This window comes from Salvelinus namaycush, chromosome 21 (genome assembly GCF_016432855.1).
Source record: "Salvelinus namaycush isolate Seneca chromosome 21, SaNama_1.0, whole genome shotgun sequence".
NCBI classification, from domain to species: domain Eukaryota; kingdom Metazoa; phylum Chordata; class Actinopteri; order Salmoniformes; family Salmonidae; genus Salvelinus; species Salvelinus namaycush.
Window position 1 is genome coordinate 23,868,230 of NC_052327.1, and position 14,469 is coordinate 23,882,698.

General features: G+C 43.3%; 1 protein-coding gene across 2 annotated transcripts in view; it reads right to left on the minus strand.

Moving 5' to 3' along the window:
* cdh13 (cadherin 13, H-cadherin (heart)) overlaps positions 1 to 14,469 on the minus strand; it is a 568,028-nt gene that overhangs the window by 183,554 nt on the left and 370,005 nt on the right. For both annotated transcript variants that reach the window (XM_039017434.1, XM_039017433.1), the window contains exon 9: positions 3,109 to 3,249. In XM_039017434.1, coding sequence (XP_038873362.1) covers positions 3,109 to 3,249 — 141 coding nt within the window. The remainder of the gene's footprint in view (positions 1 to 3,108; positions 3,250 to 14,469) is intronic.

Genomic DNA, 14,469 nt, shown 5'->3' on the forward strand with positions numbered 1-14,469 from the left:
ACTAAAATTCTGAAAAATAGAGATAGTGTGGCTGGTGGGTAATGAGGTTGATAAAGTAAGTTCAATCAGTAAGGCGGTCTGAATGGCTTGCTCCTTCTTCCCGTAAGCATAACATATTCACATTGTTTCCTTTCCATGGGCGCAGCGGGAATTTATATCCGTTGTTGAAATGTTCTCATCAACAGCACAGCGTCATGTCACTTTTACTATATCAATTAGCCACGTGCAGAATGTCAATCACCTATTACCCTATGGCCAATGAGCACAGCTGAATAATGCAACTTTACCGCTTGCTAAACAACTCATGGGCATACCCGGGCAATAAGGACCTTGCCTCTCTTCCCACCAATTGTTACTCACCAATGGTTCTCTCACTTGTGTCTTACAGCAAAAGGTTCACAGCAGACTCATCCACATCCTCTCTGTTCAGATACATTGACATGCCTTTGCTTATCGTGGCTAATTGCGTAGGTTACTTTTGTTGTCTTTGTTGTAGCTTTACCTTAAAGTGGTGCTTTGTAATAGCACTGTTATTTTATCAAATAATTTTTTTCAGTGGGGAATATTTCATTCATGATGCTTGAGCTCAGTATGCCTATTTTCTCATCACTCTAGGCACTTTCATAAATGTTAATTCATTGGCGGTCATACCACAACTACTGTTAGCAATCAGATATCTCCCTTCATGCTTGTATCTTCCAAAAAGCATGATTAGACTGGTCGGCTATCAGTCTACCCCACACAATGTCAAAGTCACTAGCGTGATTATCGTTCATTGGTTGTCGCACAGTCATGCCACTGATAGCTTGTGCCAGGCGCAACTTCTATAACAAGCTCTTGTCAGTAAACGTGTCGTTGCTGAACATCATGCCTCTTGTCTTTGAAGTCTCGTCATTAACAGCCGAAGTAGTTGCAGCGCGAGCCGTGCTGCTTTCCACATCTGGGGCCAGTGCTCCAAGCTTCAAGATTACTTGAGTGCTCAGTCAACGATTTTGAATTTCCATACTGCCTTGAGTTAATGATTTGTCAAATCGTATATTCATTCAGAAAGCATTGCGTGCTCTAGTGCTTTCACTTTCAAAAGGGTGAGCTAACATTAGGATCATGCTAACTCATAGCTGTTCTCTTCAACGTTGGCTCCACATAGGGCTTATTTCATCACTCTCCTATATGTTCTTTGTACATGCTCACTAAGAACTGCTCTCTTCTGACCAATGGGAATACATCTTGTGATGTACTTAAATGAAGGACTCGTTTCTCTCAGATTCAGATCAACTTTATTATCCCACCAGGGGAAAAATTCATTTTGTCATGTGCTTAAAAAGACAGTACATAAAACATGAAAACACAGAAACTACACTAAATAATTCACTCAAAGTGCTATAGCTACACATTTAAAGTGAAAGTGTAATATGATGTATACTGGAGGGACCAACAGACTATCTATCATACAACCTAATGGCTGTTGGAATAAAATAATCCCCATATCTGTTTTAATTTTCTTTTGAAGAAGTCTCTTTCCCCTTGTCCAGCTGCTGCTGTGATTGAATTTTGATTGAAGGGGATGAGTACTGTCCTGTAAAATGCTTTCACGTTTTAGGAGGATGCGTTTTGTGTACAAGTTGGAGGCTGATTCTTGATCTATACCAATTATCCTTCCCGCCGTCTTAATCAAGCGCTGAAGCTTGACTTGGTCTTGCACTCGCATGTTTCCGAACGCGCATATCAGACCAAAGGACAGCACACTCTGCAGAACAGATTTATAGAACATTTGTAAGATATGACGGTCGACATTAAAATGGTTCAGTTTGTGAAAAAAAAACATTTGTTGAAATGTCTTTATCTTTGCAAAGGCACAGTCATTGAAGTTCAGTTTATTATCTATTTTGATATTTCTCAATTGCGCCTTACAGCAAAAGGCTCACAGCCGACCCTCCACTTCCCCAACGCCACCAGCTGATCATCGGATCCTCTTTCTCACAGATGGGGGAGTGGTTTTGATGCCAGCTACCCCGCATAGGGCTACCGGCATCACAGCATCTGGCTCAGAGGATCATCCCTCGGGGACGAGGCCCCTCCCCAAACTATTTTAATTCCTTTTCATACTTTCATTTTGTCTTTGTTGTGCATTCAGTTAGCCTGTTCTCGATTGTATTGGGTTACGGGTGCTATACAGCGTTTCTACTAGAGCCTTGAGGCTGAACTGACAAAGGAAACCAACACCATGATCATAGCAGCGTAAACTCACAGACACATTCCCTTATCTCCCCTGTGCACCCATACCACCTGACTACTGTGATGTGTTGTTCATTACATGTGAACACACACACACACACACACACACACACACACACACACACACACACACACACACACACACACACACACACACACACACACACACACACACACACACACACACACACACACACACACACACACACACTCACTAACTCACGCACTCACGCACTCACGCACTCACGCACTCACACATTCACACACACGCACACACACGCACTCACACGCACTCACACGCTCTCACACACACATACACACACACGCACAGGCCAGCGACTGATGTGCGCTGAGCCTTTCCTAGGGCAGGCTTCGAGAATTATAACACAATCATTTTAAATGGAAAAGCAGAGGTCAGGGAGGATAACTGGTTGATTGCTGGTATGTGTGTGTGTTTATGTGTGTGAAACCTACTCCATCACCTGTATGTGAATCACGCCCGTCACCAGCTGCGTCTGCGATTACAGTGATAGATGTGACTGGGGATGTTTTTCTCCAAGGTCTGTCTATCTGACTGAGGAGTGATGGTCTCTGCTGGGACTGGAGGACTACAAGGACTGGTGAACCTGCCTGCAGAACAGGAGCACTAGAAAGGGACCCCACAGAGGGAGCATGATAAGAACTGGTAGCAGTGGTCCCATCTCAAGACCTCACTATTTACTTTTACTAGTCTGTATGACAACTTCATCTGGTCATCATTACACTGAGTTTATTTGACATTTATCCACCTTTGGACAACAATGAGGACAGTGGCCAAGTGACAGAGGACAGGGAATAGGGGTGTGGGGAACAGGCAGCGGTGCATTTACTCACCAGTGAGTGGGTGAACTCTGGGGCGTGGTCGTTCTTGTCTGTGATGGTGATGGTTGCCGTGGCTGTTCCGGTCAGTCCCACGTCTCTTCCCTTCATGTCTTGGGCTACAATCTCCAGTTCGTACTGCGTGGTGGGCAGCGTCTGGAGGGACACACACACAGAGTCATAAAGCCTGTCATTATCAACCATTCATTTCAGGGGTTATACACAACACAATCATCATTAGACACAGGATTCGTTGAGGGAGATCAAATGAATCCACTGAATACAAAATGCTAACAAATTATTGACTGACTGACTGAGAAAAAAGCAATTAAGATGTAGTTGAGACTGCATGATTGTGACGTTGGTGTGGCTTCATTTCAGAGCAAGCGTATTATAGACCTTCTCAGAACCAAGTAGAGTTGCTAGTGTGGTTTCCTGTCTGGGGGTGGTAGTGCAGTATTCTGTGGGTGACTGTACTTCTCCAACATGGCAACCTTTTCCTAATATACATTTAAATAGAACTAAGCAGATGTCAAGTGTCTGTTATAATCTAAGCGCATCACATTATAGAAATCAACACACACCCACATCATCTCTTGAAAAAGTCAGGCATCCAGGTCTTGTGTAAACCAGATGAAACAATGTACAGTCTGTGTAGAACACCTTTCAACACACATGATTGCAAATAGATGTATGGAAGTATGACAGAAAGTAGTTTATGTTTATACTTTTTGAAATAGCCAGGAGGGTGGGTCGTTTCAATGTGTCTCCTTCAATGACTCAGAAGACATTAAGTTAAGGTTTGTATGCTTGGCAGACATGAAAGCGTTAACATTTTTCTTTACATTTTCTGTAGACTCCCAGCTTTCATTTATTTAACTAGGCAAGTCAGTTAAGAACAAGTTCTTATTTACAATGACGACCTAGGAACAGTGGATTAACTGCCTTGTTCAGGGGCAGAACAACATATATTTACCTTGTCAGCTCGGAGATTCAATCTAGCAACCTTGCGGTTCCTGGCCCAACGCTCTAACCACTCGGCTACCTGCCACCCTCATGATGAGCTACATTAAAAGAAAAGGGATACTCTTTGGAGCTTGGCTTTCCCACGTAATTCTAAGGCGAGCGAAGGCAGTGGGGAGGGACCCTGGAGGACAGACGCTGGCCAGGCATTAGAATAAGTTGGAGAAGTGTAGTCTGATTGAGGTACAGGTTAAAAGTCCAGTTCAATTTGGGATATGAAGCTGTGCATACAGCATAGATTATTTAGTTGCAACTTTACAAAGCAAAGTGTATTCATCATTTTCAGAATCACAATACTAATTTGTTCTAATATGTCATCCATCTGTTTCACTAAACACTCCAGAAGCCCACTCCTGCATCTCCTCTCTCTCCTACCCACAATGCACCACACCCTCCCATCTTCATCTCCCTTCCCTGCCAGCTCGGAACACCACAGCACATCAGTCACTTAATGGCACTATGAGATGAAGCTATACAATCTATTCACATACATGTTTCAAAGCAAAGACATCATCACTATACTATTCCATTCATATTCATTCTGTAATGGAATTGAGAGTCATGAGATGGGGAAATAGAACTACTAATACTAGCTCTAATTGGCCATTTGTGTAACGACCCCGCCCCCGTCCCCAACCCTGACCAACCCCTCTCCTGTCTCTGCTTTTCCACTGGTCTCATTAGAGATGCTCTATGCGAACCACACACACACACACACACACACACACACACACACACACACACACACACACACACACACACACACACACACACACACACACACACACACACACACACACACACACACACACACACACACACACACCACTGCAATGGCTCATCACTGGACAATAGTGTGACATCACCTGCATCCTCGAAGCTCTCTGTCTCCATTCTCTCTTTTTAAAACTCAATTTTCCTCTTCACATCTCACAGATCTCTCACATAGCCTGGGAGTAACAGCCTAAAACAGGGCTTCTCCACAGGGGTGCCAGGCAGGATCCTTGAGACCCAGAGAGGAGAGGAGATGAGGCAGTATGCTGCTCCCATCACTGATAACACTGGGATCATTCACACCCCAGGCAGGGGGACACCAGACGATCAATGCCCCTCAGGCGCTTTTTAATAATCATGTCAACACATAGAGTGATAGTGTAACATAGACACTGGAAACAGTACAGAAAGTCTGTCTGGAAGTTCCCTGCTGGGTATGTATAGTTATACAGTATATGAAACATATGTTTCTCTATTATGGTAAAACATAAGCTGCTTTATTACAGCATCATATAATCAGAAAAAGTAGTTGACTGTGGCATTCTTACAGCACTGTAACATTAGAGAATACAGTACAGTGCAACCCATATTTATATCATTTGGAGTCCACTCTAGCCGTGATTATGATGTGATATACAGTACAAACACTGAGCTATTCCATGACTACAGTGTTATGCAAAAGGAACTGTTCTATTATTGTATCTTATTACAAGTCCCTGTATGTTCTCCACGGTGTGTTCTCCACAGAGTGTTCACCACTGTGTGTTCTCCACTGTGTGTCCTCCACGGTGTGTCCTCCACTGTGTGTCCTCCACTGTGTGTCCTCCACGGTGTGTTCTCCACGGTGTGTTCTCCACAGAGTGTTCACCACTGTGTGTCCTCCACGGTGTGTTCTCCACAGAGTGTTCACCACTGTGTGTTCTCCACTGTGTGTTCTCCACGGTGTGTTCTCTCCTCGCAGGGAGGCAGCTTGTAAACATGGCACAGCTTAGCACAGCAGGAGACTCTTCACATCAATCTGCAGTAAATCTAGGCTCCTTTGACCCACCCACTTAACCACTCTCCTCCTCTACTCCGCTCTTTCACTCTTGCAGCACTGTAACGTTAGAGAAAGCAGTACAGTGCAACCCATATTTATATTGTTTGGAGTCCACTCTAGCCGTGATTATGATGTGATATACAGTGCAAACACTGAGCTCTCCCATGACTACAGTATGATGCAACAGGAACTGTCTTATTATTGTATCTTATTACATGTCCCTGTATGTTCTCCACGGTGTGCTCTCCACTGAGTGTTCTCCACGGTGTGTTCTCCACTGAGTGTTCTCCACGGTGTGTTCTCCACTGAGTGTTCTCCATGGTGTGTTCTCCACGGTGTGTTCTCTCCTCACAGGGAGGCAGCTTGTAAACATGGCACAGCTTAGCACAGCAGGAGACTCTTCACATCAATCTGCAGTAAATCTAGGCTCCTTTGACCCACCCACTTAACCACTCTCCTCCTCTACTTCGCTCTTTCACTCTTGCAGCACTGTAACGTTAGAGAAAGCAGTACAGTGCAACCCATATTTATATTGTTTGGAGTCCACTCTAGCCGTGATTATGATGTGATATACAGTGCAAACACTGAGCTCTCCCATGACTACAGTATGATGCAACAGGAACTGTCTTATTATTGTATCTTATTACATGTCCCTGTATGTTCTCCACGGTGTGCTCTCCGCGGTGTGTTCTCTGCGGTGTGTTCTCCACTGTGTGTTCTCCACAGAGTGTTCTCCATGGAGTGTTCTCCACGGTGTGTTCTCCACAGAGTGTTCTCCATGGAGTGTTCTCCGCGGTGTGTTCTCCACGGTGTGTTCTCCACAGAGTGTTCTCCACGGTGTGTTCTCCACTGAGTGTTCTCCATGGTGTGTTCTCCACGGTGTGTTCTCTCCTCGCAGGGAGGCAGCTTGTAAACATGGCACAGCTTAGCACAGCAGGAGACTCTTCACATCAATCTGCAGTAAATCTAGGCTCCTTTGACCCACCCACTTAACCACTCTCCTCCTCTACTCCGCTCTTTCACTCCCACGCCCAACACTCTACCCAGTGCCAGACATACATCTTCATCCCTCTCTAATAAACTAAGAGCTGTTGTACTGGTGTCCCTGTCTGCCTCAGAATCCTCCCTGGATACTGTTCTGTCCACCCAGGGTGGGTGTACTGTGTGACTGCATCTGAAATGGCATGCTATTTCCTATTTAGTGCACTGTTTTTGACCAGAGCCCTATGCGGGCCTTGGTCAAAAGTAGTGCACTATAGGGAATAGGGTGCCATTTCAGACGCACAGTATGTACACAGGAGGCAGCAGCACAGTAGGTGTTCACCCCGCAGATAGTAGGTGACAGAAGTGTCTGTGACAGACTGCTGAGGATATATCAAACCCTCATGAACAGATGGTCTTCCACAGACCTGTGAGTGGAGAAAAAAACCCAGCTCCAGACATCCTCCACCTGGAAAAGTGGGCTCATCTCTCTGAGTCCTAAAGAGGCATGACAATTTCTTAATGACCAGTGTCTCTCGACTTTACGCTATTAGAGATCTCTGGGATTACTTCACTAACTTGGGACACTTTCTATGATAAGACGGTCAGTGAAATATACGGTTATGTCTTGAAATGTGCTTACATTGACGAATACACGTTTACGGTGACTGAGTTCATCAGGAAGTGTATAGGAGATGTTGTACCCACTGAGACTATTAAAACCTCTTGACGCTAGGGGTCAGATTATTATTTTATTTTTTAAATAACGTTCCCAAAGGTAAACGGACTATTTCTCAGGTCCAGATCGTAGAATATGCATATAATTTACAGATTAGGATAGAAAACACTCCAAAGTTTCCAAAACTGTCAAAATATTGTCTGTGAGTATAACAAAACTGATTCTGCAGGCGAAAACCTGAGAAAATCTAACCCGGAAGTGATATCTTTAAAAAAAAAAAATATCTGTGTTTCCTGGCCCGTCTTTATTCCATTTAAAGGGGTATCAACCAGATTCCTTTTCCAATGGCTTCCTCAGGCTGTGACCAGGCTTTAGACATAGTTTCAGGCTTTTATTTTGAAAAATGAGCGAGATTTTTCAAAAGTAGTCAGGTGTCCTCTGAATAGTTCCTGCACGCGAGAGGGGTAGCTCTCCATTTTCTTTTTCTCTCTTATTGAATAGGTTATGGTCCGGTTGAAATATTATCGATTATGTTTGTTAAAAACAACCTGAGGATTGATTATAAAAAACATTTGACATGTTTCTACAACCATTACGGATACTTTTTGGAATTTTCGTCAAACGGAACGAGGCTTTAGTTTTCTGAACATAACGCGCACCCAAATGGCGTTTTTTTGTTATAAAAGTAATATTTATCGAACAAAAATAACATTTATTGTGTAACTGGGAGTCTCGTGAGTGCTAACATCCGAAGATTATCAAAAGTAAGCGATTAATTTTATTGCTTTTCTGACTTTCGTGACCATGCTAATTTGGGGCTAGCTGTTCTAGCATTGATTGATACACTCACAAAAACTTGGATTTCTTTCTCTGTAAAGCATATTTTCCAAATCTGACACGATAGGTGGATTAACAACAAGCTAAGCTGTGTTTGGTATATTTCACTTGTGATTGCATGACTATAAATATTTTTAGTAATATTTTGCACCCTGCAATTCAGCGGTTGTTTAGGAAAATGATCCCGTAAAAGGGATCTGTAGCGCAGAGAAGTTAAAACCTACCCAAACCAGAAAGAGTGGATAGATGGCAGCATTCGCGCAAAACTGAAAGCGCGAACCACTGCATTATAACCATGGCTAGGTGATTAGGAACATGGCCGAATTCAAACAGTGTTGTCATTCCCTCTGTAAGTCAATCAAACAGGCAAAATGTCAGCACAGAGACAAAGTGGAGTCGCAATTCAACGGCTCAGACTCAAGACGTAGGGTCAACAGACAATCACGGATTACAAAGGGAAAACCAGCCCCGTAACGGAGACCGACATCTTTCTTCCGGACAAGTTAAACACCTTCTTCACCTGCTTTGAGGATAACAGTGCCACCGAGGCGTCCCGCTACCAAGGACTATAGGCTCTCCTTCTCCGTGGCCGACGTAAGACATTAAAGATTGTAAACACCCGCAAGGCTTCCAACCAAGATGGCATCCCTAGCCGTGTCCTCAGAGCATGCGCAGACCAGCTGGCTGGAGTGTTTACCAACATATTCCTTTACCCAAGAGAGCAAAGGTAACTGAACTAAATGAAGTTCACTTCTGTCATCATGAACTGCTTTGAGAGGCTAGTTAAGGATCATATCACCTCCACCTTACGACACCCTAGACCCACTTAAATTTGCTTACCGTCTCAATAGATCCACAGACGATGCAATCGCCATCGCACTGCACACTGCCCTGTCCCATCTGGACAAGAGGAATACCTATGTAAGAATGCTGTTCATTGACTATAGCTCAGCATTCAACAACATAGTACCCTCCAAACTCATCATTAAGCTCGGGGCAATGGGTCTGAACCTCACCCTGTGCAACTGGGTCCTGGACTTCCTGACGGGCTGCCACCAGGTGGTGAAGGTAGGAAACAACACCTTCCCTTCGCTGATCCTCAACACTGGGGCCCCACAAGGGTGCGTGCTCAGCCCCCTGCTGTACTCCCTGTTCAACCATGACTGCGTGGCCACGCATGCCTCCAACTCAATCATCAAGTTTGCAGATGACACAACAGTAGCAGGCCTGATTACCAACAATGACTGTATTTTAGTCAATGCCACTCCGACATTGCTCGATCTAATATTTATTTATTTCTTAATTCCATTATTTTACTTTTAAATTTGTGTATATTGTTGTGAATTGTTAGATATTACTGCACTGTTGGAGCTAGGAACACAAGCATTTCGCTACACCCATAATAACATCTGCTAAATATGTGCATGTGACTAATCACATTTGATTTGATTTGATTTAAAGAGCTTTCACGAATGAGATCTCAGTGTGCCAGCGATTATTTTAAAGTGGAGATGACATGTTCTCTATCAATGCAGCAATCCTATTTTTTCACAGAAATAAAGAATAACATGGGTCATTGCAGTTAAAGCAGCCAGCCATGGGACTGAACAAAACTTAAATGAAATTGAACATATCAAATTAAATGACAGGCTTTTAGAAATATGAATCCCATCATGTGGTCATCTGATTTTCTCTTAAAATAATTCCACAGCTTTCAGGAATAATGCCTCCTCCATCACAAAGGAGGTAGAGATGGAAGCTCAGAGTCAGACGGATGGGTTGTGATCCACTGTCTCAGATATCACATTACCTTCTTGAATAGGTGTGATGCCATTACTACATTTCCAGAGCTCTTTTTGTTCACTCTGGGCCCTTCAAAAGAAGATGGCTCTCCTTGCCAACCCTGTAGGTATTCTTCTGTCCTCCTTTCAGTGCCCAGGAACATAATGGCAGACACAAAAGGCTTAGAAAATCCAACTGGAATCATATGAATATCCCTAAAGACACTCTGTCTCACAGAGCAACACTATTTCTCCCACCTTTACACCTCTCCTTTTATTCCCTATTCTCCTTGTCTTTCATGGAATTCATACAATTGTTAAAATGTAATGTTTTTCTAGTGACTTTCTCACTGTCTAAGCAAATAAAGTCTAACTTGGCTTAACTAAGTTCTAAGCTTTTGAATATTACTTTTTTTCTTACCTTTCTCTTTTCCTTTAATCATATCCCATTCCCTATTCTGTCTATTTATTTACTTTTCCCTCTGTGATTCCATCTTTGTTCAACCTACTGTATCTCTTTGAATGTCAGCTACCACTCAAGCGTTCTCTGTGTTGTATTCCGTAAAACAGGGTACATCCTTTCTGCTAGTCTTTCTGATATCTTCACTGACATATTCTTCTGATCCCCCCCAAAAAAGTACATGTATCATCCTGAGTGGCGCAGTGATCTAAGGCACTGCATCGCAGTACTAGCTGTGCCTCTAAAGATTCTGGGTTCGAGTCCAGGCTCTGTTGCAGCTGGCCATGATGGGGAGACCCATGGGGTGGTGCACAGTTGGCCCAGCGTCATCTGGGTTAGGGGAGGGTTTGGCCGGCAGGGAGGTCCTTGTCCCATCCTGCACTAGTAACTCCTGTGGCGTGCTGGGTGCAGTACACGGTCGCCAGGTTTACGGTATTTTCTCCAACACATTGGTGCGGCTGGTTACGGGCATTGTGTCAAGAAGCAGTTTGGTTGGGTTGTGTTTCGGAGGATGCACGGCTCCTGACCTTCGCCTCTCCCTAGTCCATACGGGAGTTGCAGTGATGAGACAAGACTGTAACTACCAATTGGGGAGAAAAAGGGGTAAAACAAATTACATGTATAATGCCATCTTCTTCAGTTTTGTAATTAACCAATCACCTTTATCCTGAGGCTTTGCTGAGGTACGAAAGTGGTAGCCAGCTGAAGATTTGTTTTGTATCGCTGCTGATATGAAACCGCTGTCAGACTGTAAAACACATTCACTTTTGGTAGATCAGCATGGAGAGGGAGAGAGAGAAAGAGAAGGAAAGATGCAGTAAAAATTATCCCTGTCAGTTACTCCATCCTCTACTAGTACTGTGCCATCTTCCACAGAAATATAAGACTCTCGGCATTCATGGCAGCAGGTAGCCTAGTGGTTAGAATATTGGGCCAGTAACCAAAAGGTCCCTGGTTTGAATCCCTGAACCTAAAAGGTGAAAAATCTGTTGTTGTACCCTTGTGCAAGGCTCTTTCACTCTCTGGACATGATATGAATTGGAATAAGAGCATTGATCTGAGAAAAAACCCAGATCTCTGGTTACTACTTATACCATATTAGTAGTTTGTTTTTCCCAATCAACCTTTATTTTCACCTCATCTATAACAAAGTTACTGCCAATGGCCCAGGTCCAGGCCCAGAGAGGCATTAATGGACAATACAGTACACAATATCACAGCTCGGCTCATCAGATCATGGCATATACTGTAGTCTCCAGCCAGCCCCATCTGGATCTGCTCAGAAGGGAGCCAGCCTGATAGGCAGTGAGCGAATCACACCAGGGGATCCAGCTCAGGCACATCACTCTGGACACTAGAAGGTAACACACAATGCTCTCAAAACCTTGATGAGGGCTTGATACCATACCAGCAATAGCAACATGGTAGCATTGTTTTTACAGCTATAAAAAACGGAGATGGCTGAGAGACAGGTAGGATATTTCGCAGCCCCTCTCTGTTTACCAAGGAGAGCTTACTTGGCTCTCTGCACTACCTGAACGTAATGAGGGGCCTTTGAAAACAAAAGCTGACTGTCCTTAGCTATAACAAAACTCTCTCTCTCTGAAAAAAAATACATAGTGCCAGCCCACGTCAAATGTGCCATAACTAGCTGGCAGGAGTGTATAGGTGTGCTCCCAGTACCCAGCATGCACCACCACATATATTTGATTATTCGCCATGCCAACATCACATGGCTCTTTTCAGGGCACTTGAGAGGTAAAAGAAATTACGACACAATAATGAAACATAAAGAAAACGTTCTATTTGATCATTTTTTGAGTTGAAAAGGACAAGAATTGTAGTTGTTGACGCACTAGAAGCACAAATTGAAGTGCTGTCGAGCTGAACCACAAGGTCCACTCTACCTCTTTATGATTTCTACAATGGAACTAGATCCCATGTCTATCCCATCCTTTTCCAATTCTTTGCAAGGTCATTGAGAAATACTTAGTTTTTTTTGTTCAGTCAAAACATTTTTAAGCTATAATGTTAAATGGAGAACATGATGTTACTCTAGGTTTTCCATCATAAACTTCTAAGTACAAACTCAGTTGGCATCCTGTTGTTACACAACTACCAGTTCTGAATCGGGTCTGTCAGATGAGGTCGTACACATTGTGGCAATCTTAAAATAGATTTTATGAACATATCATGAGAACCTAGAGATTTTGAGACACTTTAGAACCACAGAGATGTTTTTCCTGGCTTACTTTCAGCTCATTAAGTAAACATACTTCATATCCAAGTGATTCCGGAACTTTTGGAATGATTCAGGAAGTGCCTACTAAACATGCAAAGACATAGCTATATAGCATGTATGAGTCATGAGGTACACGATAATTAGTCTGAGAGATGAAGAGGAATGCAGAACTAACAGCCCCAATGACTAAGGCACTAAGGCTCTGATACAGCAATATAAAAATATAACAACAATAATGATTCAGGACTAGCAAACATGACTGTCGGTTTGGTCCAAACATATCCATCAGACCTCATGGTGCCCTGACTGCCAAGGAGGAGGCTTGTTTATAAGACACCTCTCTTATTCCACAGGCACACAATCTGCCAGCATGCTGCCAGAATGATTGGCCCCATGGGTCAACTGCTGCTTCACAGATTTTGCTCCAAACCACGCCATGATGTAATACCGTTTCAATTTAGGGGATCATCAGGGGCATGAGTCGGCAGGTAACAATAGATGCTCTATGTAAACCTTTGCTAGTTTGGCAAAGTGGTGCTTGGTAACTACGAATTAAAAACCCTCCGTGGGAGAAGATGACAGTGAGATCAAAGGATCTTCCTTAAGAAAACCTCACAAAACAAGAGAGCCATTGAACCCTTAAGAGGGTGAAACAAGTCCCAATATTCCAGCAAGTCATTCAAGAGGCACATATAGTACAGGGTACTCCATTTGTTTTCTCTCCTCTGTCCTCTCTGTCCTTTTTCTTGTTTCCTGTCTGAGTCTCTCTGATCTTTGACTAGTATTGATGAAGTTTTTTTTCCTGGATATGCCATGCTAATAACATGATTCATCCCTTTGGCCCACCAGAGCTAGTTGAATAGTCCGTTTTCTAGTGCTCAACAGCTAATGGTAAACCTCAGAATGCTCAGATATTTCAAAAGCGAGTCAAATGATGAATATGGCCAGATGAATGTGGTTGTTAGAAAAACAAATATTTGATGCAAAGCCTTGATTTGTCAAAAGTTGAGCAGTGCTCTCAAGGATAAGTTTGTAGGATTCACACACTTTAAATTCACCAGCTTGAAAGACTCCTAGGAAATTCTGACTTGATAAGAGATTGAAGGATAAAGCAAGAATCAGTTTATTCCTCTTTAATTAACATTTTGGAAAGCTAGCTATTCAAGAGGCGAGCAATCAGAAATAATGAAAACTGAAGAATATCTACAGGCACATAAAGTACAGTGCATTTTCCTTGAAACAGGTAGAAATGTATAATGAATGCATTCTTAATCCTCCTCATATGAATAGACATATGCACACACCCACACAGGCACATGCACACTTCTTCACATTGATCAGGGAATTACATAGCGGCATTGACCATATTTATCGTGACTCATCAGCCCAATTAGATGCTGATGATAAGCTTGGTGATGCTGGTGTCCCCCAGCTCTTCCTGATGAGTGTGGGGCTAATAGGGGTCAAGGTTTGGTTTAAGGGGTGCGGTGAAACCGAGCAGAAAAAGACCTACAGTAATCTAATCAGGTGCATCATCAGACCACAGCCTAATCGCTGTCA